This window comes from Phascolarctos cinereus, unplaced genomic scaffold (genome assembly GCF_003287225.1).
Source record: "Phascolarctos cinereus isolate Bilbo 61053 unplaced genomic scaffold, phaCin_HiC Scaffold_1;HRSCAF=81, whole genome shotgun sequence".
NCBI classification, from domain to species: Eukaryota; Metazoa; Chordata; class Mammalia; order Diprotodontia; family Phascolarctidae; genus Phascolarctos; species Phascolarctos cinereus.
Window position 1 is genome coordinate 12,356,629 of NW_027555514.1, and position 26,882 is coordinate 12,383,510.

The following is a 26,882-nucleotide window of genomic DNA, read 5'->3' on the forward strand; positions in this document are numbered from 1 at the left end:
TGGCTCAGTGCTAGTACTTGGCCTTTTTCTTGCCATGAAAATTGAACTTGAACCTTGGTCATTTCTTTCCATTGCTCTTAGTTCTGCCTTCAGAGGCCAAAGGGAGTATGCCTGGTGCCTTTTCCAGTGACAGCCCTTCAGCTATCATGCCTCCCTCATGTCTTCATTTTTCCTGGCTAAATATCCCTTACTATTTCAAATGATCCTTCTGGGACCTAAGCTTGACACCTTTCACTACCCTGGTCCCCTTTTGCTTTCCTTCATTAGTCAAATGTGACTTTGGCATACCCCTACTCTCATGGTTATTAAAGCAGAGCCATCACATTCCCTTTTCTCACCTTCCCTACATGTGTTACCTTAGACAAGCCAATTATCTATGTAAGCCTCAGTCCCTTCATCTATAATGTTTGAATAGATTGGGGTGTTGTTGTTTTTTTTAGATTGATTGTCTTCCTCTCACCTAGGCTGGAAGTGAAGCTTCTACTCATTGGCCCAGTATTACTGCTGATCAGCCCAGATTTCAATTCTATTATTTTCAACCTGGACTGGTTCACTCCTCTTTTAGGCAGTCTAGTGGCCCTTTACCCCCCCTGGGGCTTACCATATTGGTGCTGGATTTATTCTGGATACCCAATTTAAGTCCCTATTGCAGCTCAGAACTCCCTAGCTTGAGTATTCCATCAGCCTCAACCTCCCCAGCAGCCGGCATTAGAGGCTGGCACCAGAACACCCAACTAGATGGGGAATTCTTCACCTTTTGTGTATCATGGCTCCTTTGGGCAGTCTGGTTAATACTACTGATCCTTCAAATTCAGTCTCTGATCCCTAGAGAATACTGACTTGCATTGGCTTCCCCATCTCACATTCTTTCATGCCTGTGTCTTAAATATTCTTGTTCTGGTGGTTGTTTTGAAGGTGATCTATGTATCTAAATCATGAAGCTAGCGTTAGATCTTAGACTAGTCTACATTAGAGGTCATAGAACTTAATGCCACCCCCTTTCTTTGCAGCTGAGGAAACTGACACTAGGGAAAGTTAAATGATTTGCCCAGGACCCCATAAATAGAAAAGTAGCAGAGCTGGGATTCAGATCTAGGTCTTCTGCCTCCAGACTCAATGTTTTCTTCCTGTGAAACCACATTCCTTAAATAAGAAGGAATGAAATAGATTAGAAAGTGGGTAAAGGATAGATGACAGTGGGTTTTCCCCTTTAGTTCTACCAGTCTTCCAACTTTATATCTATTCCTGCTAGAATATTTTTAGAATGTTATGGATCACCTATACTCAAACTTAGAATTAATTACTTAATTGTTGTTTACATGAAGAACTCCACCAACAGTGGAAAATGTGTATCAGCTATTATATCGGCTGCCATGACTTTTAAGAGGATCTCTCACAAAAATTGAGCCAAAATCCACATGATCTGCCTCACAGGGCAGTGGCCCCCCTTCCCCTTAGGACTCTGTGACAAGGTGGAGGACCCCTTGTCAGATCCATTGTAGTGAAAATTCTCAGCCAAGTAGAGAGATTGGGTGAGGTCACTTTGGGGATCCCTATGACTCTGAGATTCTGTGATTCAGCTTGGTATCTCTCAAAGGTTTTATCTAAAGAAAGGGACATCTTTGGAGTGAGCATTCTGTATCTGAATGTCACATTTTGGAATTGTGCCCATTCCTCTTCCCTAATTCCCAAATGGTACCACCATTGCCAAGCACAGTAACATGTTCATAGGAGATATTTAACACATGTCTGTTGAAGTGATTATATTTTGCTAGGATTCTAATGTTAAAATAATGTCACTCAGAGTTCAAGAAATAGGGAAAATAGCCTGACCAAGATCCATGAGAATTGAATAATATGTTAAATAGACACATGCATATATAACACGTATATGGTATGATATATTATATTATATATTATATAATAGAGTATATAATGGAGTTCATCTAGATTTTGGAAATAGAACCAAATGTTGATTAGAAGAATCAAGTCCATGCAGCTTGGAAACACATTCTATGAAGAGGAAACAAGTTTTTTGTGCTCTTCCTGTGATTGTTAAAGGCACCAGAAAAGTCAGTGAAGACACCTTTCTATCTGATCTCTCAACCCCCTTCAGTCAATATAATGACTCAGAAAAACCCAGCTCTGAAAGTAACTGAAATTAATTGTTTTACACAGACAAAGGGGGGAGCTATATTATGAGATTTTTCATTTAAATATCTGGTTGAAATTCCTGGATCATGACTGAATGGAAGTAAAATGTTCAGTGATCTGAGCCTCAGAGCTGGGAGGAACCAGTCTCAATGTCATCAATTTCAATCCAGATGTGAACAGGCATCCCCTCAGAAGCATACCTGATGAGGGGTCATCCTGAATCTTCTTGAAGACTCCAGGAAGCTTTCCCATTTCACTTTGGGCCAGAGCTAACTTGACAAAGGATAGAAGCCTTAGAGCTAAGAGGACCTTAGCAGTCATTTCTAGGAAGCATTGATGATTTAGATCAAGCCATTCATTCATGCTATAGCCCCAACTAGCTATTTGTGTATGTAACATAGGGGAACTCAAAGGGCATCTTGGGTGTGCTATCATGCCACACATATCACAAAACTTGTAGTTTTCAAAATTAGAAAAATCAGAGAAGTTTACTGGAACTTTATGATTGTTTTCAATCATTCAATTGATAAGCATTTATTAAGCACCTATTTTGTTTCAGGAACCATGAATAGAAATGAGGGATAGGGATGGGAATTGGACTGGTTGTTTCATTGCTATATGGAATTCCCAGGTGAGAAAATTCCTTATATCAGTACAGGTTGACCCCTTCTCTACAACTTACAGTCCTGGAGATTTGAGAGTACAAAGTCAAAACAACAATAACAACAGAGAGAAGAAGAAGGAGGAGGAGGAGGAGGAGATGGTGGGGAAAGGGAGAGGGAGAGAGAGAGATGATTTATGTTATCCTATTTGACCCTCACAACAGCCCTCTGAAGTAGGTCCTATTATTATTCTCCTTTTGTAGTTGAGGAAAGTGAGGCCTCAAAGACTTTATGTACCTTGCTGTGTGGATCACACAGCAAACAAGAGTCTGAGGGAAGATTTGAATGCAGGTTTTGACAGCTTCAGGTGTAGCCAATCTTAGGCTTTTTGTCAGCAAACACTTCCTAATAACTGGAGCTGTCCAAACATGGAGTGGTCTGCCTCCAGGGGTGATGGTCTTGTTGTCATTAAAGGTCTTCAGGTTGGGGTTGGATACTCAGTTGTCAAAGATGTGACATCAGGGTTTCCTTTCAAGATTTGATAGCCACTGAAGTCCCTTCAAACTCTCAAATCCTGTAACAGTCTGTGAATCTGGGAAACTGAAGCATGGGTAGCAAAAGTGGTTTTTCAAAAGTCACATGGGTAGCAAGATGAATTAGGGTTACAGTCAGAGGGTTAGGGTTAGCATTGAAGTTATGGTTCCAAGGTTTCAACCCAAGTCCCCAGGCTCAAAATTCAGGGCTCCTTCCACTAAAGTATGATGCAATTTTTTAAAATTAAATTTTGTTATGATTTTTAAATATGTGCAATAATTAGAAGAGAGAAGCACGACCTTGTAGAAGTCATTAGGGGATTCCTTTAATGAACAGACAAGGATGTCCTATACCAGGTAAACTGGTGATTCATAGGTCAGTGATGTTGTTGTTCAGCCATTTCAATCACATCCAATTCTTCATGGCCCTATTTGGGGTTTTCCTGGCAAAGATATTAGATTGGTTTGCCATTTCCTTTTCTAGCTCATTTTAAAGATAAGGAACTAAGGCAAATGGGGTTCAGTGACTAACCAAGGGTCACACAGCTAGTAAATGTCTGAGGCCAAATTTGAACTCAGCTCTTCCTGCTTCTAGGCCTAGTGCTCTACCCATTGTGTCACTTAACTGTCCCTTCTTAGGCACTTAATACTCATTGAATAAACAGAGTATGTTTACATAGCCCAAAACAAAGACTCTCTAATGGTAGAATTTGAGTCTTTATGCTGGCTAGAAGATGGAATCCTTAGTTCAAGGAATAATAAGTAAGCCAGTTTGTCTGCAGTCTATGAAAGGAAGTAATGTTCCAGAAATTTGGAAAAGTAGAGGGAGCCAGATTGCTAATGGCTTCAACTGCCAAGCTGAGGAGTTAATTGGTCCTAAATGCAATAGGGAGCCCTTGATGATTTTTGAAGAGGAGAGTAACATGATCAACCTTGTGTTTCAGGAATGTAAAAGAGAGAGCTGTCCATGACACCATGAGCCTAGGCCAGTAAAGATGTGTTTGAGTATAGAGGCCTGCCTGGTACCCTGGGAATGGCATTACAAGTCAGCCACATGCTTCTGCTTTACAGAAAGCTGACTCTGCCTTCATACCTGGACATGCCTAACATACCATCATCTCCTGGATGCCAATGGGAGTTCATATTCAATATTTTTCATAGTTATTGAGAATCCAATGTGAAGACAGGGGAGTTGGGCAAATACACTGGAGAGATTTTCACCAGCTTCTTTAAGTGACATAATAATTTATTTTTTTAATAATCATGAAGCTATAGGAGATAACTTAAATTTCAGAATTTATGCTCTCTTCTTGACAGTCTACCCCAATAAATGATCAGATGTCAAAAAAAAAGATTACTTGAACATCTATATTCTTTTTTCTTTTGATTAGGAGCTGAAGCTAGCTTTCTGCTGAAAGTCCACCCTTTACAAAAATACCCTGTGGATCTTTATTATCTTGTTGATGTCTCAGCCTCCATGCACAATAATATAGAAAAACTAAACTCTGTTGGAAATGACTTATCCCGGAAAATGGCACCTTTTTCCCATGACTTTCGACTCGGATTTGGATCCTACGTTGATAAAACAGTGTCTCCCTATATTAGCATCCACCCTGGCAGAATCCACAACCAGTGCAGGTACCCGGAGCATGGCTGAGGCACACGATGCTGGGAGGTGGGGCATGGCCCAGGCAGGTGGATGGGGGGGAGGTTTAGGTGCTCCACAGGATGCTTGTGGTGTTGCTGTTGCTGCTTTTTTGGCTGCTGTTTGGGGTTTTGTATAATATTTATGAATGAAAAATTTAGAATGCTTGGTAGATAAAGTTGTTCTTGTATACTAACTTTCAGGGTCAGCAGTAACATGGCTAAGGAGAGAGGCAGAAGGGGGAGAGAGAGCGGGAGGGTGGAAGAGGAGGGAGAGAGACAGACAGATGGAGAGGGGAGGAAGAAGAGAGAGGGGAGGGGAAGGGAGGTTGAGGGAGGAACACAGAGACAGAGAAACAGACACCAGGGATTAAAGGCTGGCTTTGAAAGAAGGAAGACCTGGGTTCAAATCCTTCCTCTCTTCCTAGTGCTGGGATGCTGAGCAAGTCACTTAAACTCTATTTGTCTCAAGTGCATAGAATCTATTTATGACAAGAGTTCTTAACCTGGAGTCTGTAAACAGATAGATGGATGGATGGATGGATGGATGGATACATAGATGGATTGATAAATATTTCAATATAATTTATTTCCTTTGTAAATCTATTTTTAAAAATTTTATGTGTTTAAAAACATTATTCTAAGAAGGTAGCCATGGGCTTCAACAAACCGACAAAATCAGAGGGTCATGATACCCAAAGATGTTTAAGAAACCCTGATCTATGATTATGTCCATATATAATATGATATATAAGCATTATACGCATATACATATTGTTACATGAATTTCTATGTATTTGTTTATATGTATATATATATATATTTATTTATATAGATGGATTTTGAATATATGCATGCATATGTGCATAAACATTTATATGTGTATATATGGGGCTATAACAGATTACACATGTATGTATACACACATATATTGTACATGCATGAGTTCACAAGCCATCTACATATTACTACATAAGTACACATGCACATGTGCATCAATATATTATATATGTTCACACATACATATGTATATATACATGTACACGTATGTACTATATGTGTTGTAGACATAAAGAGAAATAAGATTGTATACACATATATAATTGTAGAAAAGTTGCTGTTCAGTCATTTTTCAATTGTGTCCAATTCTTCATGAGCCCATGTGATATTTTCTTGGTGAAAATACTGGAATTGTTTCCCATTTCTTTCTCCAGCTCATTTGATAGATGAGGAAACTGCAGCAGACAGGGTTAAATGATTTATCCAAGGCCACATGACTAGTAAGTGTCTGAGGCCAAATTTGAACTCAGGAAGATATCTTCCTGACTCCAGGCCTGTCACTCTATCCAACATGGCCCTCTGGCTTTGGCAGTCTAGTGAAGCCTATGGACTCCTTCTTAGAATAATGTTTTTAAATGAATAACTTTTAATGTAGGTTTATAAAGGATAAAATTATATTGAAACATAATTATCTATCTTTCTATATAGATATATTACCTATTTACATATCACATAATTATTATATAGTTACATACACATATATGTAATTAACAGTCCCCAAGTTAAGAATTCCTGTTATAAATCGATTGCACATACACACACACACACACACACACACACACACACACACACACACACAAACATCCTTACTCATGAAAACCCTATCCTAGGGTAAACAGGGCCTAGGACTCCCATCAATGGGGGTAGTAGCCATACCAAGGAAATCCTGTACCCATTGGTATTGAAGAAATCTTTGCCAGGCTAGATGAAGTTGTTTTAACTGAGTGATTATCATTTGGCCTAGAGAAATTGTCATTGCTATTATAATTTATAGAATTTCAATATCTGTCTGTATTTTCCCCTTCGATGTTTATTTCTGAAGTGCAATATTCAACAATATTGTTTTCCATTCTATTCATGGCTTTTCCAATATAGATTTTCTTTTTTCAAGCTGCAGTTAATGGAAAATTGGGGCTGCCTACCACTTCATCCCTGTAGTTGTTACTCAAAGGGAATTTCCTGAAAGCAGAGAAGAAACTAACCCTCATGTTTTATCTCCCCATGCAGTGATTACAATTTAGATTGCATGCCACCTCATGGCTACATTCACGTGCTGTCTCTGACAGAAAACATCACGGAGTTTGAAAGAGCAGTTGACAGACAGAAAATCTCAGGGAATATCGATACACCTGAAGGAGGTTTTGATGCCATGCTGCAGGCCGCTGTTTGCCAGGTAAAGGGATGTTTGAATTATCAGTGATGGCAGAATCCTTAAAGATCAGGTTGATTTTAGGATTATTTTCTCATTTAGCCAAAAGTAGAAAGTGTGAATTCACAGTTAATAAGGTCTTGATAGACTCAAAGACTGGATCAACTCTAGTGAAATGAAAATTAATTGGAATGCATTTGGGATCAAAAAATTACACTCAGTATGTTGGAAGAGAGCTTTGATATCAAATTCAGTCCCTTCCATGTACCCTTTGATCACCCTCCCCTTAGCTCACTCTGCCAACTTTCATGTTGAGTCCCCAGAGAGTGGCTGACTACTTTTTATTTTCAGAGTTTTAAGGGTAAACCCAAGGGCTTCCAATGCGATTTCTCACAAGCCCCCATCCAGTGAGTTCTACGATATCAATCACCAGTACATATCTCCCCAGTGCTAATCAACCAGATACAAATAAATTTACTGGTGGTGCAGTGGATACAGTGCCAGGTCTGAAGTCAGGCAGCCCACAATGGAAATCACTGAACAACAACTGTAAGAACAACAACAACAACAGATAGCTTCTTGGACTTATTGCTGAGAGAGACACAAGAGGTCATTAAATCCACACCCCTCCCTTTACAGATAAAGAGCTCAAAGCTTGGGGCAGTCGCCCAAGGTCACATAGGTCATAAGGAACAGAGCTTGGATTCAAGCCCAAGTTCTCTGTCTCCTGATCTGGCCCCTTTGTGCTTCACCATTCTGAGAGCAGAACCACAAAGATATTCCTCACCAAACCAGAGCAGGGTACACACAAGTCCCTGAAGAGAGTGGATTTCAACTCCTAAGTTTGTCCCATGTGGGCCACCTTCTCCTTCCTACACATACAAAAAGCCCCTGGGAGGAGTAGACTCAAACCTGTAACAAACATCTTGGAACACACAAGTTGAGAACCCATGTAGCCGAGGGTTAGCCTTGGAGCTCCTTTCAGCTCCTGGTGGAGGCCCCACCATGTTCACTTCTGGCTGTGTCCTAGCTAATGGACAAGTGGCTCCCTGATTTGCAGGACAGTTTTTCAGGTGTCAGCTTGATTCACTGCTTGATTCAGGTGTCAGATCCCTCCTCAGGACTCCCCACTGGGCTTGGCCATTGTGGGTATAGCAGGCTCTGCCACTGACTCCAGTTCCTGGACCTCTGATGTTCCTTCTGAACTTCTGAAGCTTACAGGGTCATACCCTTGTCTCTGGACGTCCTGCTGTCTAAGATCAGGAAAGACTAAAGACCCCCGAAACTAGCACTGTGCACTCAGGGACTCATGGCAGCCAGATGAGAAGTGAAGGCACAGCCAAAGCTGCCCTTCTCACCTGGTGGACCACAGCCAGGCTTCACCTGAAAGATGTCAGGGGAAAGTTAAAGACAAAAAAGATGCTAGGGAGTGATACAGAGCTCCTTTTGTATTGTAACTCAGTTCTGGGTCTCTCATTTGTCCTTTGAGCTCCTGAAATGAATTAGAAAACCCATCATCACTACACAGCACCAACCCCTCAGTCACTCATGGCCAGCAAGTGACTTCCCCAAGTTCACTGGTTGGTTTGGAACCAGCAAGGAATGTTGTGCATGCTCTGAGGACTGGCCTCATTGATCGGTCCCCTAATACATATCCATGGGGGAGCTCAGGCCCCACATTGTATAGGGAGTAAATTATGACAGTAGGTACCAAATCCTGGTTTTCTGAATCCTAATCCCATGAGCTTACCCTGCTTCCCATAAGCAACTCAGTACTTTCTGTTTGGGATGTAGGTTAGGTTATTTAGGCAAGAGGGAAGAAAGGTGCAGGAAGAAGAATTAAGACAGAATAGAATGGCTTTGTACATGGGCTACTTAACTCATAGATAGTCTCCCAAGGGCTTTTTGCCAGAGGTGGGAATTCTGGAATCTTCAGAAGGATCTTTTTTAAATGGATTTAAGAAAAATTGCTCCGTCTAGAGAGATGAGAATCACAGAAATTCCCTTAGGAGGGACCCAAAAACTATTTAATCTATTCCATAACTGAAAAAAAAAACTTTCTCCAATATTACCAACAAATAGTCATTTGGTTTTTGCTTATTAGATTTCATCCAGGGCTCAAGAACTTGGGGCTCCTAACTCATGCAGGTATTTGCTCACTTGCCTTACAGGATGATTGCCATAGGTTGCCATAGGTTGCCAAGTGTGACTTTTTAAGAGTCATTGAAAGTGACTCACCTTTACGTAGTGTCATACATTATTTTAATCACTCTTTAAAACCACTCTCCTCACAGTAACACTGTGTTACTGGTTTTACAAAGGTTATGGTCCCCATTTTATGGATGAGAAAAAAATGAGATTCAAGAAATTGAATGAGTTAGTCATTCATGGTTATACAGTAGAAATGGTTGGAACCAGAACTCAAGAATAGACTTTCCAATTCTACATCAGTAACAATCAATTATCAATAAGTATTTGTTAATTGCCCACTTTGCATTAGGTTCTATGTTTGGTGTTGGGGATACAGTGACAAAAAAGAAAATGATTTTCTGCTCTCAAGGTTCTTCTCTTCTACTGGTCTCCACAGACAACATGGGATTAGGACCTCAATCCCCATGGATGTGTATATTGTTTTCATCTTCCAAAGTATTATTCAAAATACAATCTTGAGTGGGCAAGCTTTATTTTTCAACATCAAGACTTTCTGAGAAAGGCGTATTTACTTAATTGGGATAATGGGGAAGGAAATTACATTGATTTCCTTTCTCAATGTAAGAAGGCCCTAGAAAAGAAAAACAGAATTCCACTGTTGGAGCATCTTTTCCAAAAAAATGGCATTATCTTCAGATGAAAGTGAAGTTGTACAGTTTAGATAACCTTCCAAGAAAATTAAAGTTGTCCTCTTTGGTAATATCTCTGAATTCACCCAAAAGACAGACAATGATACTGATATTTTGATAGGACTTTAAATACACTCTCAAATTTGATATGCCCAACAACTCTAGTATATTGGTACTAGTTGTTATAATCTTGAATTCCTGCTGAGGATCATGGTATCACATTGTTAACACTCAAAGGGACCTCAGCAACCATCTAGTATAACCCCTGTGCATATATTTTTTTAAAAGAAATTTATAATATTAAAGAGAACCCAGCCATTTTTCACCATGAAACCAAATTACTGAATTCATTATAAAATAAACAAAGATTTGAAAAGGAAATATAAAATGAAATATAAATGCTAGGATGAAGTAGCAATGGTTTTTGATCCCATCACCCACTCAGTAGTTCTTCTGACCCAGCATCATCAATTAGGTATATGCAAAGCTAAGGTACATGGTACAGATCCTAAGTGGTTTCATCAGGTCTGATTGCATGTTTATTTTTACTTTAGAGTCATATTGGTTGGCGCAAGGAAGCTAAAAGATTGCTTCTTGTGATGACAGATCAGACTTCTCACCTTGCCCTTGATAGCAAACTTGCAGGGATCGTGGTGCCAAATGATGGAAAATGCCACCTAAAAGACAATGTCTACATTAAGTCCACAAGCATGGTAAGGGCCCATTCTTCTGTAATTCATCTCCACTCTTTGGCTGAAGTCTGAAGCGTGGGCAGTTCAGCTGTTCTTCTACATGGAATTGACCCAAACAAACAGAAGATAGAGCCAGGAAATGTAATGAGATAGGACCTAAGGAATAATGACTTCTCTTAATGGTGATCTGTAAAATATAGAGTCAAGTGTCCTAGGGAATCATTAGTAGCTGACTCAGGCATGTAATGAAAAGCAGAGTATAATTTATATAATGGATCACTTGCGTTTGTTAAAAGAGAAAGGAATCAGCCTGTATGTAACTAAAATGGGGCTGTCTGGGGGGATCCCTTCCTCTGCAGTGATATCTGCTCCTTGGCCAAGCATTGGAAAAGCAGCGCCGAGGCCAACGCACTCCCATGTACAGTGGAATAGGAAGGGTTTTAGTGGAGAGACTTACTATCTGAAGACTCTGTACTCTTCCCTCCCTTCCCCTGTGGGAGATACTTTGAAACCAGAGGTGTTGCATATGTGAATTAGCTCCTGAGTTCAGGGCAAGGTATGAATTACACAGACTCCAGTGAATCATATCTCTGGGTGCACACTCCTGGATGTCAGTCATTTCCAACACAGGCTAATTCTTGGTCTAGAAAATGTGCCAAGTATCATATCTATCAGTTCATTGCATTGACATCTGAGTAATGAGTATTTCACAAGAATGTATTAACATCCTCCAGTGACACAAGAATTAGTGTTATGCATGAATACCCCAGAATTTTTCTGTCTTCTGGTAATTAACTCTTTAGTCAGCTGACCTGACCAGTAAGTCTGGATGGTTTTTGATGGGAAGAAAAAATTTAATTTTCAGGTACAATCTTTCTGAAATTAATTGGTTGTTTGCTTGTAAGCTTTACTTGTACATTTAAAGATTAAAAAATCACAGTTGGAGTTTCAGAGTAAGATCAGTCATTAGAAGATATCTGAGCATATCTTCCTCTTGACTTTCCCACAGGCTGCATGTGTCTTAGACTAACCCATCCAATTTAATTGGTGTTACCTTCTTATCTGTCAGTAACTTTTCTCTATTTACTTTATTATAAGCCAGGCCATCAACCAATCAACAAAGATTTCTTAGACATCTGCCTTGTCCAGGTACTGTTCTAAGTGTTAGAGATACAAAGACAAACAGAGACCATCCCTGCCCTCAGTGAGGTTGCGTTCTATCTGAGGAGACACACTGGATATTGTTTTCTTGGTGAAGACTTTTCTTTGCCCCAGATAATTTGGCTCTGACCTTTCTTGTATTTAATCTACAGCAAATGCCCTATTTGGAATGGGCATTCCTCTGTGGAGGCTTTGATGCCCTCACTGAATTCATCCCTTTAACCTATATTTATGTTGGGTTAATGTTATAGCATCAGAGGTTTAAAGCTACAGTGTACTGTCCAATAGCAGTACAGCACTGTTGCCGGATTTAAAGTTAGGACTTCAGTTTAAATCTTATCTTACATACAACTGCGTGGCTCTGGACAACTCTGGACCTCAGTTTCTTCATCTGCAAAATGGGACAGTTTTGCTAGAGAGCCTCAAAAGTCCCTTCCAGCTCTAGCTCTGGGATCTAGCCTAATGCTCTCGTTTTACAGATAAGGAAACTGAGACCTAGGAAAACAAATGGCTTGTCCACAGTCACACAGGTCATCCAACCCAGGACCTCTAATTCCCAAATCGATGCTCTTCCAATTGCTAAGTTTCCTTAGGCAAAATGAAAATACCCTATACTTCACTGTAGGGATTCAGTCATTCAACAGAAAATTATTAGGTACATATTTGTGTGCTGGGGATACTTACAAGAATGCAATACAACCTCTGGCCTTTTGCAGTGGTGGAGTTAAGGCATTTATCCCAGTGGCTGTAAAAAGTAAAGTGAAGCCTCAGAAGGGAAAAGGGGGAGGGGGGGAGGGTTCTCCATCTACATTTTAAATCCACAGTCACAAGGGCATCTGGGAAGACTTCAGACTCTTCAGCTTTTCACCACAGGCAGCATCCTTAAGATCACATGGAACATCTTGTATGTCCCAATAGTGTGTCCAGCCCCTTAAGAGACCCATCTTTCAAATGCCATTGACATGAGAAGTAAACTGAAAAATTTAGTAACCTTTCTTCTGTCAGTCACTCAGCAAGGATTTATTAAGCAACCAGTAAGGTACTATTCAAAACCCTAAGATCAAAAGGCAAAGAACAGGCCCCACTCACAAAGAAGTAGTGACTGGTGTGTAGAGAAGAAACTCTGTCATCTACTTAAAGTGGAGAGCTTCTAAAAAATCAGTTATCCCTCATATATTTTACTATTTAATAATTTTATTTAGATAGAATTTGCAATACAGTAAATAAAATAAATATCTGATAATATTTATATTAAAGGACCTCCTTGACTAGGCAAGCCAACCTTCTCTAAAAATGTTCTGAATCCTTAGTAGGTGAGCCCTTTTTTCCTACTTAAGATACGTTTTCCATGGTACAGCATCCCACAGTGAATAAACTAGTACTAAGTCTATTGTCAGCCAACTAGCATTAAGTCCCTCCTACGTGCCGGGGACACAAAGAAAGGTAAAAGATGGTCCCTGCCCTCCAGAAGATCACAGTCTGGTTCAGGGGAGACAATACGAAAAGAATCTGTTGGAACAAGCTATAGGCAAGCTAAGTGGGCACTACTGACCAGAGGGAAGGCACTGGCCTTGAGAGGGACTGCAGAATGTGGGACTTGAGGTGAGACGTGAAGGAAGCCAGACACGTGTTTATCTTGAGAAAAGCTTAAGTCAGGATTTGCTTGGAGAGCCTTGATAGCCTCGGTTTAAGATCAGCTCTATCCAGTCCATTTCAATTAAAAAGACATTTCTTTAAGGCTTAGGCAGAGGACGCTGAACTAGCCACACCCCTTGCTCATCTGCAGCACATTAATTTTAAGAGGGATAAAAAGGTGAAAAGAAGAATCAGATGTTTTTATTTCTGTTCACTTAAACAGTCACGTATGAAACACTTCCTATGGACAAGGCACTGGTCTGGGTACTGTAGGTACGAAAACAAAAATGGGGATAGCCCCTGCCCTTAAGGAACCTGCATCTTATTGTAGAAATACCGGGAGCCCACAGAGAATCAAATACAAAGTATATGCAAATTTGTATGAAGGGATTCAGAGAAAGAGGAGAAAGAGAGAGATCACTGAGTGGGGGCAGGGGGGAGGCCTTTGGTGGGAGGGGGCTTGTGAACTTTGCCTTGAAGGAAGCTAGAGATTCTACAGGGCAGAAGTGAGAGGGGAATGCATTGCAGACATGGGAGACTGCTTGGGAAAGGCCTGGAAGCTGGAGATGAGACAGTGTGTGGGGGGAATAGCTGGTGTTTCGGTTAGATTGGAATGAAGAGGGTGATGTGAAGAAAGGCCAGCCATAACAGCCACAATCAGATTTTGGGTGCTTTCAAGGCCAGGCTGATGATTTTCTATTCTATTCTCAAGCCAGTGAGCAGGATGGCCCTTGGTCAAAGTTACCAAGTTCCTTAGTATTAGGTGACATCTGACTGGGTAGCCTCAGTCTTCCCTAGTTGAAGTTTTATTTTTGAGAGGAAGGAACTGATAAAAGTCTTTTAATTCATGTAAACAGTAGAGACTGATTTCTGGCACATGTACATATCTACACATACATACATGCACGCACATGTATAAACACACACACAGCCATTCCTTCCAAATTGATAGGCTCCTGGCTTCCATAGGCAGCCTTCAACAAAAGAAGTATGCTGTGGTTTTCTTCGTAAGGACAATTTCAGACTGATCTCTCTGAATGTTTGCATTCCTATTGGAGGAAGAAATAAACCAGAGGAGCTGGTTTACACAAATTAAAAAGCCAAAGCTGCTTACTCCATGTAGCACAGTTTACAAATAAGAAACCACTATTTATATATGCATTTGGTAAGAACACAAATAAAATCTTCCATTATTGAAAAATTGAATATGTTCTGCCTTCTGCTAAGCCTACGGATGGTCATTCTTTGAGCTTTGTTTTCTTAGAGCTCTTGTGTTTGGTTTCGTTATTGTTTTCCATTGCAGATCTGCCAACCTGAGGCAGTTCCATCTGGGCAGTGGGCCATAATAAAAGAGCTGGAATTGGAACCCAAGTCTTCTGACCCCAAATCCAGGTGCTCTTTCCATTCTACCAAACTGACCTTCATAAGAAGGGTGATGGCACTGGAATTTCAGGTCTGGGGCTTGGCTTCCCCGGCCAGCCCCCACATCCCTCCTTCATTCACTTTGGAACCTTTGCCTCCAGACCCAAAACTATTCTCCCACCCCACCCTACCCCTCACTTTTCACCTTGCTTTGTGGAACTAGCTCTGCTATTGGTCACACTGTTAACAGAGGCAGGAAGGTTACGGGAGCCAATCACAGCAATAGGAGTGGCTGAGATCAATGGGAATGGCTACACAGGGAAGGGCAGAACTGAATAGAGCCATTCATTCATAAGTTTTTATTAAGTATCTCATAAGTGCTGGGCCCTGGAGATACAAAGACAAAAGAAGGAGAAAAGAAGAAAGAAAAGAAGGTTTTATCAAATGCTATCTACCAGGCTCTGTGATAAGAGTTACTGCCCTCAAAAAGCAGTTTCTGCTAGGGGGAAACCCTAAGAACATATATACATGAAGAGAAAAAACCGGAACTCCTCTTAAAATGAATCAACTCTGATGTCAGCCATCATTCTAGAACTTCGAAGACTCTCTTACATTTTCTGGGAAATAAAGTTAACTAAAAATTAATATTAAGAAAGAGCCAACCAGAGGAGTTATCTCCCCACCCCCACCCCCACCCTCCACCATTAGTCACAATCAATGACAGCACTGAAGTCGTCTTTAAATCCCACCCACTGTCCATGCCCATTTCTCAACAGGAAAAAATATATTTCCAAGAAGTGATAACTGTCCCATGATTAAAGCAAGGCACCACAGGAAACATTTCAAACTCAGTTTGAATTCAATTTAAAGTGGTGGTAAAAAAAAGGTGTTTTTGAACCTAAGGCAGACATCTGTCTAAGTGGGCCCTTGAGAGGAGACAGGAAGCTTAGCACAGATGGAGAAGAGGACCCTGGATTTGCATTCGGGAGATTTGGATTGGAATCTGGCTAAGTCTTATCACCAAGCTCAGCTTCAGTTTCCTCACATGTCAAATGAAGGGATTGTCATAGATGGCCTCCAAGGTGCTTTCCAGCTCCGTCTATGATCCAGTAAGAGGTGAATTCTACCCTGTGCTCCTGGAAAGAAGGGGATGCTGAGACAGCTGTGGAAGAGAGCGAAGAAGATAACTGAGCTGTCCATAGACACCATGTCTATCTTCTCTGTGAAGATGTCTTGTTGGAAGTTGTCTCCCTGACGAAGCCTTGAGTTCCACAGGGCAAGGACCAGGTTTTCACCTTCTTTGTGTTTCCAGCACTTTGCAGGAAGCCTGACACACAATAAGTGCTTAATAAATGCATGTTGATTGACAACTATCTGAGATGAATTGCTCTTTGGTGAGCCTGTTTGCTAATCTCTGAATTAAAATGAATGGCCTGGACTTTGCAAAGTCAGTAAGCAGGTTTATCTTTTACTCTGTCTTCTGAGTCCCAGCAAATGCACAGACACACCTCTCTGCCATCCTTACCTAATTACTATTTGAGGTATGCACACTTGGTTTCCAGGAAACAGATTAATTTGGGCTATTACAGTAAGACCTTGTCCATTTAAAGGTCATGTTTCATATGATCTACCCAGCTGTTCCAAGTAGTTCAGAGGCAGAAACTCTCAAGTTCCACCTTCCTTTCTTCCTGCTGAGTCCAGGCAAGGCTGGCACTGGGCCAGGCCCCAGGGATCCAAAGTAGACTCTGCCCTCAAGGAGTTTACCAGCACACCTCATGACTGACATTTGCCAATGGTCTTAGTTTTGAAAAGTTTTTTTTTAAATTATTCTTTTAATCTCTAAAGAAAATTAACTCTCATGAAATTTGTAAAAGTCAAACTTTTAAAGGCATTTCAGTCCTTGGCTGTGTGTTACAGGATCTTACACAATAATCCTGCTTCTGACAATGACTGAATGACTATGAGTAAGTGACCTCACTCTCTGAACCTCAGTTTTCCCATCTACAATTGGAAATAATGATCCACTTTCTGCTGCTCTGAAGCTTCAAGAAAACTTCAGTTTTGAATTTTTCTTTTGGTTCCTATCTGGGATTTCAACTGAAGAGGCAATTCCCAGCGAAGAAATTTCTTCTATGATTGCAAGTCGGCACCTTCTCTCTGTCTTTCTTAGAAAATTGTTGGGGCCACAGAGATGTTTGATGACTCAGGGAGATAGAGCTAGGATGAACTCAGGGCTTCCTGACACCCAGGCCAGCTCTAGGTCATCCACCAAGCCATGCTACTTCTCTTTACAATGCTTTGAACATGTCAAAGTGCTATAGAAATGGCAGCTGTTATTATTAACATCACTATTATTACCATCATGGCCTGGAATCTTCATGAAAAGGATTCAAAATTGCCGCTCCTAATATGCCACCTTTCTACAAGTGGTTGAACTTTGGAAGATTCAAGATTTAGAGCTTAAAGGGATCCTAGTGGTTGGAAAATCCAACCATGTCATTTTACAGCTGAAGAAAGTGAACCTCAAAGAGTTTAAGTGACTTGCCCAAAGTCACACAGCTATTTTAACCCAGGCCTTTCTGACCATAAATTCAGTACTTTGTCCACTATACCAGGCTGCCCCCATAAGTTAACTATTACAGAACTTTCTGTGAAGTCAAGGAAAGAAAGGAAGGAAGGAAGGGAAAGAGGGAGGGAGGGAGGAAGGAAGGAAGGAAGGAAAGAAGGAAGGAAGGAAGGAAGGAAGGAAGGAAGGAAGGAAGGAAGGAAGGAAGGAAGGAAGGAAGGAAGGAAGGAAGGAAGGAAGGAAGGAGGGAAGGAGGGAAGGAAGGAAGGAAGGAAGGAAGGAAGGAAGGAAGGAAGGAAGGAAGAAAGAAAGGAAGGAAGGAAGGAAGGAAAAAAAGAAAGAAAGGAAGGAGGAAGGAATTTTGGGGACTTAGAAATTAAAATATAACTGTGATTCCCATGAAATTACTGAGGGGTGTATGCAAACACACACAGACACATAGAGACACATACAAATTAGTCACTATATTGTGGTTAGGCAAAAAGTTAGGATGAGAATACCAACTATTTTTATTTATTGCTTTTGTTCTGTTTAAGTTCCAAACAAACTATGTGTGTTGCTTCTACTTAGGAAGAGCCAGATGGAATCCCTTTGGATTAGTAGCATCTTCTTTGGACTTGAACAATTACAAAGCCAGGTCAGCAAGAGAAGGGGAGGAGGAGAACCCTGGTTAACTGAAAGCTTTGACTGCATAGAAGTTTCTCAATACAAGCCTTGTGCCCTTTTTTTTTTTTATCTCTTCTACATCTTAGAGCACTTTTTAGAAACTTAATTAAGCACCTTAGTCCATGAAATTCCAGCCTCTGGACTTTAGACTATGAATTCCAAGAAGATATTTAAGTGATTTTGATGAGGTCAGCTCATTCTGAAGAATGCACAAGTCAGCATGGAGTAATGGGCAGAGTGCTAGACTCTGATTCAGGAAGGCATGGGTTCAAGTCTTTCCTCTGACACTTGCCATATTGACATGCATAAGTCATTTGACCTCTGTAAGTCTCAGTTTCCTTATCTATAAAATGAGGATAATATCAGAAGTACTTGTTTCATAATACTGTTGTATAGCTCCAAAGAGATAGTCCTTTTCCAACTTTAAAATGCTCTATACACGTCAGTTCTTGTTTCTCAGAAAGTCAGTGAGGTAATCCATGCAGCTATGACTCCTTGATTTGAATAAGAAAAAACAAGGGTGGGGAAGAGAAGAAGGGAAGGTTCCCCAATAATATTGGTAATGGGCTTACATTCCCACTGAGTAATTATAACTATAGTATTATATTATAACTATATTATATTATTATATTATAACTATACTGAGTTGTCAGACATGGTGATGTGTAAGGACCTTTCCAACTCTCAATCTGTGGTGAAAATGATTGGTTCCATAAGTTTGGCACAAAAAAACTCAGTTACACAGCATGTTGATGGAATGAAATGCTCCACTTCACTGAGTTTTCTGACTAACTTGGTGTTAAGCAGAATACCTTTTCATTTCAACCCTTGTTGGAAAATCTTGCTAAACTATGTTAATCTATATTCTTACCTTACGAAATACAATATCATTTTGCTTAGTGTTGAAGGGTCTCCTTCTGCCTGGAGGCCACCATTCAGATAATCAGTTATCAGGTATCACGACTGATTAAAATGATCATAGGAGATGCTGAACTGTAGACTCATGCATTCATTCACAAGCATTGACAAGAATAGTATATGATGTGTTTTGCAAATCTGAAAATTTCATATCAATAATAGATATTGTTATCATTATCATTATTAGTACTGCTATTACTATGAGGTAGGCACTAGCAAAAACTGTCTCTGTCCTCTGGGAATTCACATTCTACTTAAACAGTCATATAATACAACAAATATCAGATCAATATAATACAAGGGATAGGTGGTGATTGGGGCATAGGAGAGAAACAAAGTTCTATAGGAAAATGTAAGGAAGCAAAGAATTATGTCAGCCTGGGGGAACCAATAAATCCTTAATAAAGCACATGGCGCTCGAGCTGAGCCTTCTATAGAAGACTCTAACATATTCTGATATTTAGCATCCTTGATCTCCTCAGTGTGCCTCAGTGGTGGTTGTGTCCATATCAACTAAATCAAGGATCTACCACCTCTGTATCCAAGTTTGAGCCAGGCTCAGAAAGCAGCCTGCTTTAAGGTAATAATATAGCTATGGTCTGCCTTTAGCCTGCATAACTTGAGGGGAAATGACCCAAGTTGAAATTGGGAAACAGAAGGGAGTGACAGGAACACTGAGCTGGGAGTCCAGTGATCATGTTCAAGTCCAAAATCTGCCACCAGCTAGTATGACTTTGGGAAAGTTATTTAAACTTTGACTTTCAGTTTTGTCACTCATATAACAAAGGGGATGTGCTCGATGGTTCCTTCTAGCTCTAAAATTCTGTTTTTGTATAGCTGCCTCATTTTCTTACTGAGCAACTCTGGTCACCCAGAGTATGGTCTGTCAAAGTCAGTGAGCTGTGAAATTCACTAGGATGCCTGCCAGGTTACTTGTCCTTGAATTGGCTCCTTTCTACTATCCTTCGTGCTTTTGGAACTCAAACAAAAACAACGCAAATCTGCAAATCTGCAAACATATATATATATATATATATATATATATATATATATATACACACAGCCTTCACATAGCTGCCAAATTAAAATCTTCCTAATGCACATATCTGGGGTGCTCACCTGCTGAGAAATTTCCAGTGGTTCCCTATTGCCATATGACAAAATCTAATCTCCTTATACTCAGAGTAAAAGTCTTCCCTGATCCCTTTCCAATCTGCCTTTCCAGAATTAGTTCATGCAAATTACTCTTCTTCAAGCAGTCATGGGTTTCTGCTAAACAGAGCCACTAGCTGTCATCCACTCTTATTTTGTTTTCTCTAGTCTCCATGCATGTACTCAGGTCTGGAAAACACTCCCTCCACATGTTTACCTATTGCAATCCTTCTACTTCCTTCTCAAAGCCTTTCCTAGTCCCCTAGTGGAGAGTGAACTCTCTCCCTCATTGCTTTATATTATTTTGCCCTTATAGCCTTCCTTGTGTCCTGTTACTTGTGTACGTGTCCTATCACTCCTACCATGCTGTAAACTCCTCGAGATCTGGGACCATTTTTATCCCAGTATCACCAGTGCCTTCCTAGTGCAGTTAATAGCCACAGCTCAGATTCCACCTCCCATCCAAGGTGTTTCTTCATACCTCCAGCTGTTATGGTTCTCTCTGTCTCAAAGTCTCTTTTTTCCCCAGCCCCAGCACATGATAGGGACCGAGTAAATGTCTGGTGAATTGTATTAATTGCATATAAACCATGTCACCTCCCTTGAAATCAATCAACCAAATTTATTACTTTAGTCAATAATGCCTTTGTTGACTGTGCCAAGAAGTGACAATTACTTCTTCACATAAAAGCCTAAAATTATGCTCTTTTATTATAGAATAATTTATGCAAACTAGTGGTTGTGGTTGGTTAAGGTTGATTTTCTAATTTCACAGTGGCATTATTCAATTTGGTTTTTGGTGCTACCTATTTCACATTTAGTTTGTGAGTCTCTATCAAAACATGCTGTTTTTCTTTTCCCATTTCTCCCATCTACCATGGTGTGCCAGGTATGAAGATCCCGTCCTTCCTCCCTTCTCCCAGCTATCTCTGAGCCTGATGTTGCTCCCCATGAATCATTCTTCCCTTCCCTTCTCAGACTTTTATGAGTTACTTCCCACAGGTCTCTGAGAAAGTGTAAGTGAAGAAGAGAAATAGCAGAAGAGTCAGTCTCTTTACCCTGAAGTAATTAGCAACTGTCTTAGCCCTTTCCTTTCACTCCTCCCTGTTGCCCTGACATACCTATTATCACTTTTAATTATTTTGCAAGTTTAGAAAAACAGTCTGTAGTAGGTTAGCTTGAGGGGGAGTCTGCATTGGGAGAGTAGTGATGTCACTTGACCTGGACATCTAGTCAAGAGGGAGGATTTTCTCTTGGCTAGTGAAAGGGGAGACGGAAAAGATAAAAGCCGGTAATGATAGTAGGCTGCATGAAGAAGAAGAAGGGGGCTTCTGTCATGGCAATTCATCTACCATTTGGTTGTCAACAGTGGCTTATTGAAACATCTGTTCTAAGTTTGTAATGAAAGAGAAAAATCTCTCACAATATACTTGGAATTTTCTATTAAAACATTTCATCCACTCCCACCCTCCCCTCGGGGGTTCAGGGGATCTCTCTTGCCAAGTTTAGAAACTCAACTGAACCTCTCTTCCTAATCTGCTGACCAGACAAGTGCTTTTCAAGATGGAGTTTATGCATCCTTGATAAAGGTGATTTCCTGTTTGTAGGGGCATTAACAAGCCCCAGAAGGCTGCTTAAATTGTGCATACCTCTTTCAAAACCAATGTTATGATGAGTTAAGTGCAAACAAGTTAGACACATATGGATTAAATTTCCCTTAAAATTCACATGAGTTTAAAAATTAAGAGTTCAGGTGAGGGGCAATGCTTGGCAAAATATGTTCCAATTTTGCAAACCAAACGTAGTCAATAAATACTTGAAAGCTTAAAAAAATTCATAATACAACCAGATTTACCCAACCTTATATGTGTTGCTCATTAAGCAACTTTGATGTATTCATTTGACATCCATTCCATTAGGTGCAAGGCTTAAAGACATGTCTAATCAGCTACTTAATTGGCATGAAACAGCTACTTATATTTGCAGTTTCCAATTCTTTCTTTCCAGAGGAGCTAATTTCACTGATAAAACTGGCTCCAAGGTCAATTTTCAGTAGGCAATGGCTAGGCCAGGTGATGTTCCTTAAATCTCTTTTTATGAAGCTTTATTTTCTGCCATTTTAAATTGCTCCCTTTGCCCAAAGCAAAAATTACTTTGATTTGTGTCTTTCACAGGAATAAAAGTTGTTTGTTGGGTGAAAGCAGGAGAGAAGTATTATATTTAGTTATGTAACTAACACAGATGGATTTGTTTGTTTTTAATATGCAAGTATGGAGAAGCAGGATAGGGAAATAGATAGAGATCTAACCTGGATGTTGGGAAGATTGGGAAGATTAGGTAATTCAAGTCTTGCCTTTGGCTCATAATAGCTGTATGACCCTTGGCAAGTATTATGATTTTTCAGTGTCACAGGCAACTCTCTAAGACTAAGTTGCAGAGAAAGTACCAACCTGCATTGGCAGAGGGAGATCCCACACCAAGCATTCTCTACACCCATTTATTACAGCTATCCAGACAGAGGTCACTTTCTATATGAACCACAGACATTATCCGTAAGGAAAAATTTTCAGTTTAAGTTTTTCAACAAACATACTTATCCTGGAAGGACCAATGACTGAAATTTGCTTTCAGTTTGAATCCTATTAGTGCCAGATATCTCAACCACAAGATTAGCTGGTTCATAACAACTTTGTAAAAAAGGCAGAAGTATTCCATTTGTGCTTAACCCTGCCCATGAGAGGTGTCTGCTACACTATTGCATGTGTGGGCAGGTGGGCAGGACCATGTGATCAGAGTCCCAACAAATGGACAGCAAAAGAATGGGGAAATAATCGAATTCAACAAACACACATGAAATACTTCCTACATATTTAAAGAATTTTGGATTTGGTGGCAGAAAACCTAGGTATATGTGTCTCAGTTCCATGGCTTACTACCTAGGTAAACTTTGACAAATTACATCAACTCCCTCTGTTTCAGTTCCTCAAACTTAAAAAATGGGTCGTGAGAAAAATGATTCGTAAACTCTAGCGCTCTCAGTATGTGGGGACCATGATGATGTACATTCCCAATTCAGCATTCCTGGGAATGCTATATCTCATTGGTGTGGGTTCTCCTTTTAATGGTGGTCAAAATCTTTCATCCCTTTAACTGTGATTTCTGTCCAGGTCTTTCTGTCAATCTTTATTGGGCCCTTGCCTACTTGAGGACATTCTCAATTTTTGGGGGGGAGGGTTGGCTTTGAGTCACTAAATTTTTGATTCTTCAGAATTCATAAGTCTTTTGTTATAGATAAAGCCATAAAGTAGCACTAGGAAAATACTAATGCTAAAAAGCAGGGCCGTTGTGTCAGAGAGCAGGTTGGAATCACTGAAACCACTGCACAACTTCCAAAATGCAATCCAGTCTTATCTTCTGTTCCTATTAATTCCTAGTATCATACATAAATATAGAATAACTTAGTAAGTGGACTAACAAGCCAACTGAAGGTTACAATCTAGGCAATATGCATTTTCATCCACTTTGTTTTTCCTTTTGGATGGCTATACTCAATCTCTTTCCAAAGACCATTGATTTCATTAAAAAAGTACTGGGGTGTTATAAAGATTGAGCAAGCCAGCACAAAATTATACACAAACAGGAATATCTGGAGAGTTCCATTATTGATGTGTAGGGACCCTCCTCTTTGTATTCTGTGCAGGATATTCTCTACTACATTGAGAATCACCCAAAGTGAACAATCTTTAGGTTTGCTACCTCATTTGTTAGTACTCAGTAACTCATTGTTGGACTAAATTATCTTGGTGATCACATCTGCCATCAAATATCGCATAATTTTAATACACAAGCACATGAGGCACTATATCTATATGTTGTTCTTCCCAGTCAATACTACTTTTAAATCAACAGAAAGTAGACATAGTATTATATTATATTTGCTATATTCTCAGCCAGTTGTTTAACTTTTAACTTCTGGTCTGCTATAGAAAATTTCCTCTTAATGCCAGCTTACTCCTTTCACACATTTTCATCAAGGATACCATCAGTGTATGTCTAGACCATGCTCACAAAGATTCATAGAGCAGAGACAGTAGCAGAAATTGTACAGAAATGTTGCTATTCTCTTGGCATCTTTTCTTAATATCTTGAAATTTGATCCCTGAGTACCTTTAAAATAGGATTATTTTGAAAATCGGCTTCTTTTGAACATACTTGGCTAATCTACATCCTCTTACCCCTTTGTCTTCTTACATCTGAGTTTCACTTCATGCAGTGTCTCCTTGCAGAACTGAGACAATGAGAATGGGTTATAACAGAACCATCCACATATTGGCTCCATTTAATCTTTACACCTTGATGTTCTCCCAGGTGGGTTTCTCCATATTTTCTGTATCCATATATTGGGGAAGCCGATCTCTTGTTTAAACAGGTCAAGAAGCCAGCTAGGTATTCACACTGTCCTCAGGAATAGTATACCCTTCTCCTCTTTGTCACTTTCTCATTTATAGTCAATACTGCCTGCTTTGGGGAATGAGAATGGAGAGGCCACACTCACACCTCATTTTTAAGCCTAATTACTTCATTTTAAACCAAAACCATACTTTTGTTATAATTCTTACTTTGAAAAGCCTCAACTTTTCTTCCTCCTCTCTTTCTTTAAGCCATAAGCCAGGGATTGTGTATGAATTTGATTTGTCAGAGAAAGCCAAATAAGACGTTGTTGCTTTTCAACAGGACAGCTCACAGTAAAAGTTCTGTTTGACCATTCAGGGTCAGTTCGGTCTAATGGTCAAGGTGCTGGCGAAGGAGCTGATAGATGCATGTGCTAATTTAACTTGCATGATACAGCTGCAAGGTAGCCTTTTATTGGTGATGAATTTCATCACTCAAGACAGCATTCTTCGGAATTTAGCACGAGCCCATCTGATGTCAGACACCTTAAAAAATAAAATTCCCACTAATGAGCTTTGGCTTCTAAGTCAGACACACTCCTATAATCCCAATATTTTAATTCCACCATTTAGTCTAAAGGTATATTAAATATGAATTTTTATCAAATGGAATGCCTTCCCTTTATTCTCTGGATGGTGACTTTCCCCCACCTAAAAGCAGATCTATTTATTACCAGTGATCACCATGATACATAGATGAACATGTTGGTTTTCTTTTGACAAGTACTCTGAGGCTACAATCAAAATTATAGCTCTGCCCAGTTAATTCAATAAGCATTTATTAAGCACCTACAATGTACCAAGTATACTCTGCTAGGTGCTAGGGATTCAAAACAGAAAAATGTGCCTACCCTCAAAAGGCTTACCTGACTTAGAAGACTTGAGGGCAGATCAATGTAGTGAAAAACATACTGGCTTTGGAGTCAGATGACCTGGGCTCTGTCACCACCTCTGAGACTTGGGCAAGTATCTCGGTCACCATGGGCAAGCCACTTAAGTTTCTTCTACTATAAAATAAGATTAAACTAGATAGAACTGAAGTCTTCTCCAGAAGCAAATCTAGGGTCCTCTTTGTTTTTTGTTTTTTTGGGTTTTTTTTATGTGAACCTATGGGCCTGGGGCCCCTCCTCTAAATTTGACTCCTTCTATTCCCTTTTGTTTTACAGGAGCATCCCTCACTGGGGCAACTTGCAGAAAAATTAATAGACAACAATATTAATGTTATTTTTGCAGTCCAAGGAAAACAGTTTCATTGGTACAAGGTAGGCTAATTCTGCAATGTTTTTGCTTTTGAAGTTTTATTCATGTGCCCAAAGGACTGATGAGTGGTATTTCTGAAATGAAGAAATTCTTTGGAAGCACAAATGAGAAACTGTGTGTAGTTGGTTCCACTTTGGACTGTCCTCAAGTACTTCACCATATTTCTTCCAAAAAGAGCATACCAAGACAGACTGGGGTGGGAGGATGTCTCCACATGCTCCTCTTCTAGATTATCATCCAGAACTTCAACATAACAGCCATGGAATCACAGTTTTAGAGCTGGAAGTGGAGTTAGAAGTCCTCTATTCCTACACCCTCCTCTTCCAGATGAGGAAACAGAGCCCCAGAGAAGTTACATGGCTTGCCCAAGGTCCCAGACGTATTAAGTGGCAGAACCAGGATTTCAGCCCAGCTCTTCAGATTCCACATCCTGCACTCTGGACATTGCACTATTCTGCCTTTCAAGTGAATGAGGGACAGATTCCAAAGGGAGTTCATTACTGAAAATTTTGTGAGCCAGATGACCATTGGTTTCAGGCTTCACTTTGAAGTTTTCTGCCCAGTCCCTGTCACTGTTGGTCTAGATCATGCACTCTGAGTCTACACTAGGCGGGAAGTTAACTCTCAGGATATAGACTAGACCTAGATGGTGCAACATCTGACTAGGTCAGTTATGGTCTACCTCAGTAGTTGAAGTTCATTTTCAGGAACACAGGGTTTAGGGAGGATCCTGAACCAAGCCAAAAATCCACCAGGGTCAAGCCCGAAATTGATTCTCCTTCCCCAAGATTCTTTGCCCAAAAGATGACCTAAAATCAACTGGGACACCCTGAGGAAACTAGGGACTAGTGTGGGTAGCCCAGAGAGAACACAGATTGAAGTGTGTTTCAGAGATTTGAGTGAGAGTGGTATAGTGAAAACAGCCTTAGATTTGAAGTCATACGAACTGAGTTCAGAACCTGGCTATCTTATTACTAAGGCTAACTCACGCAGTCTTTCCATGCCACTAATCTTCATTTCTAAAATCAAAAAGCTGG

The 26,882-nt window shown here is 40.1% G+C and overlaps 1 protein-coding gene across 2 annotated transcripts in view; it reads left to right on the plus strand.

Annotated features, from left to right (window-relative positions):
- ITGB8 (integrin subunit beta 8) overlaps positions 1-26,882 on the plus strand; it is a 114,879-nt gene that overhangs the window by 55,377 nt on the left and 32,620 nt on the right. For both annotated transcript variants that reach the window (XM_020993267.2, XM_020993268.2), the window contains exons 4-7: positions 4,681-4,927; positions 7,001-7,166; positions 10,537-10,695; positions 25,752-25,847. In XM_020993267.2, coding sequence (XP_020848926.1) covers positions 4,681-4,927; positions 7,001-7,166; positions 10,537-10,695; positions 25,752-25,847 — 668 coding nt within the window. The remainder of the gene's footprint in view (positions 1-4,680; positions 4,928-7,000; positions 7,167-10,536; positions 10,696-25,751; positions 25,848-26,882) is intronic.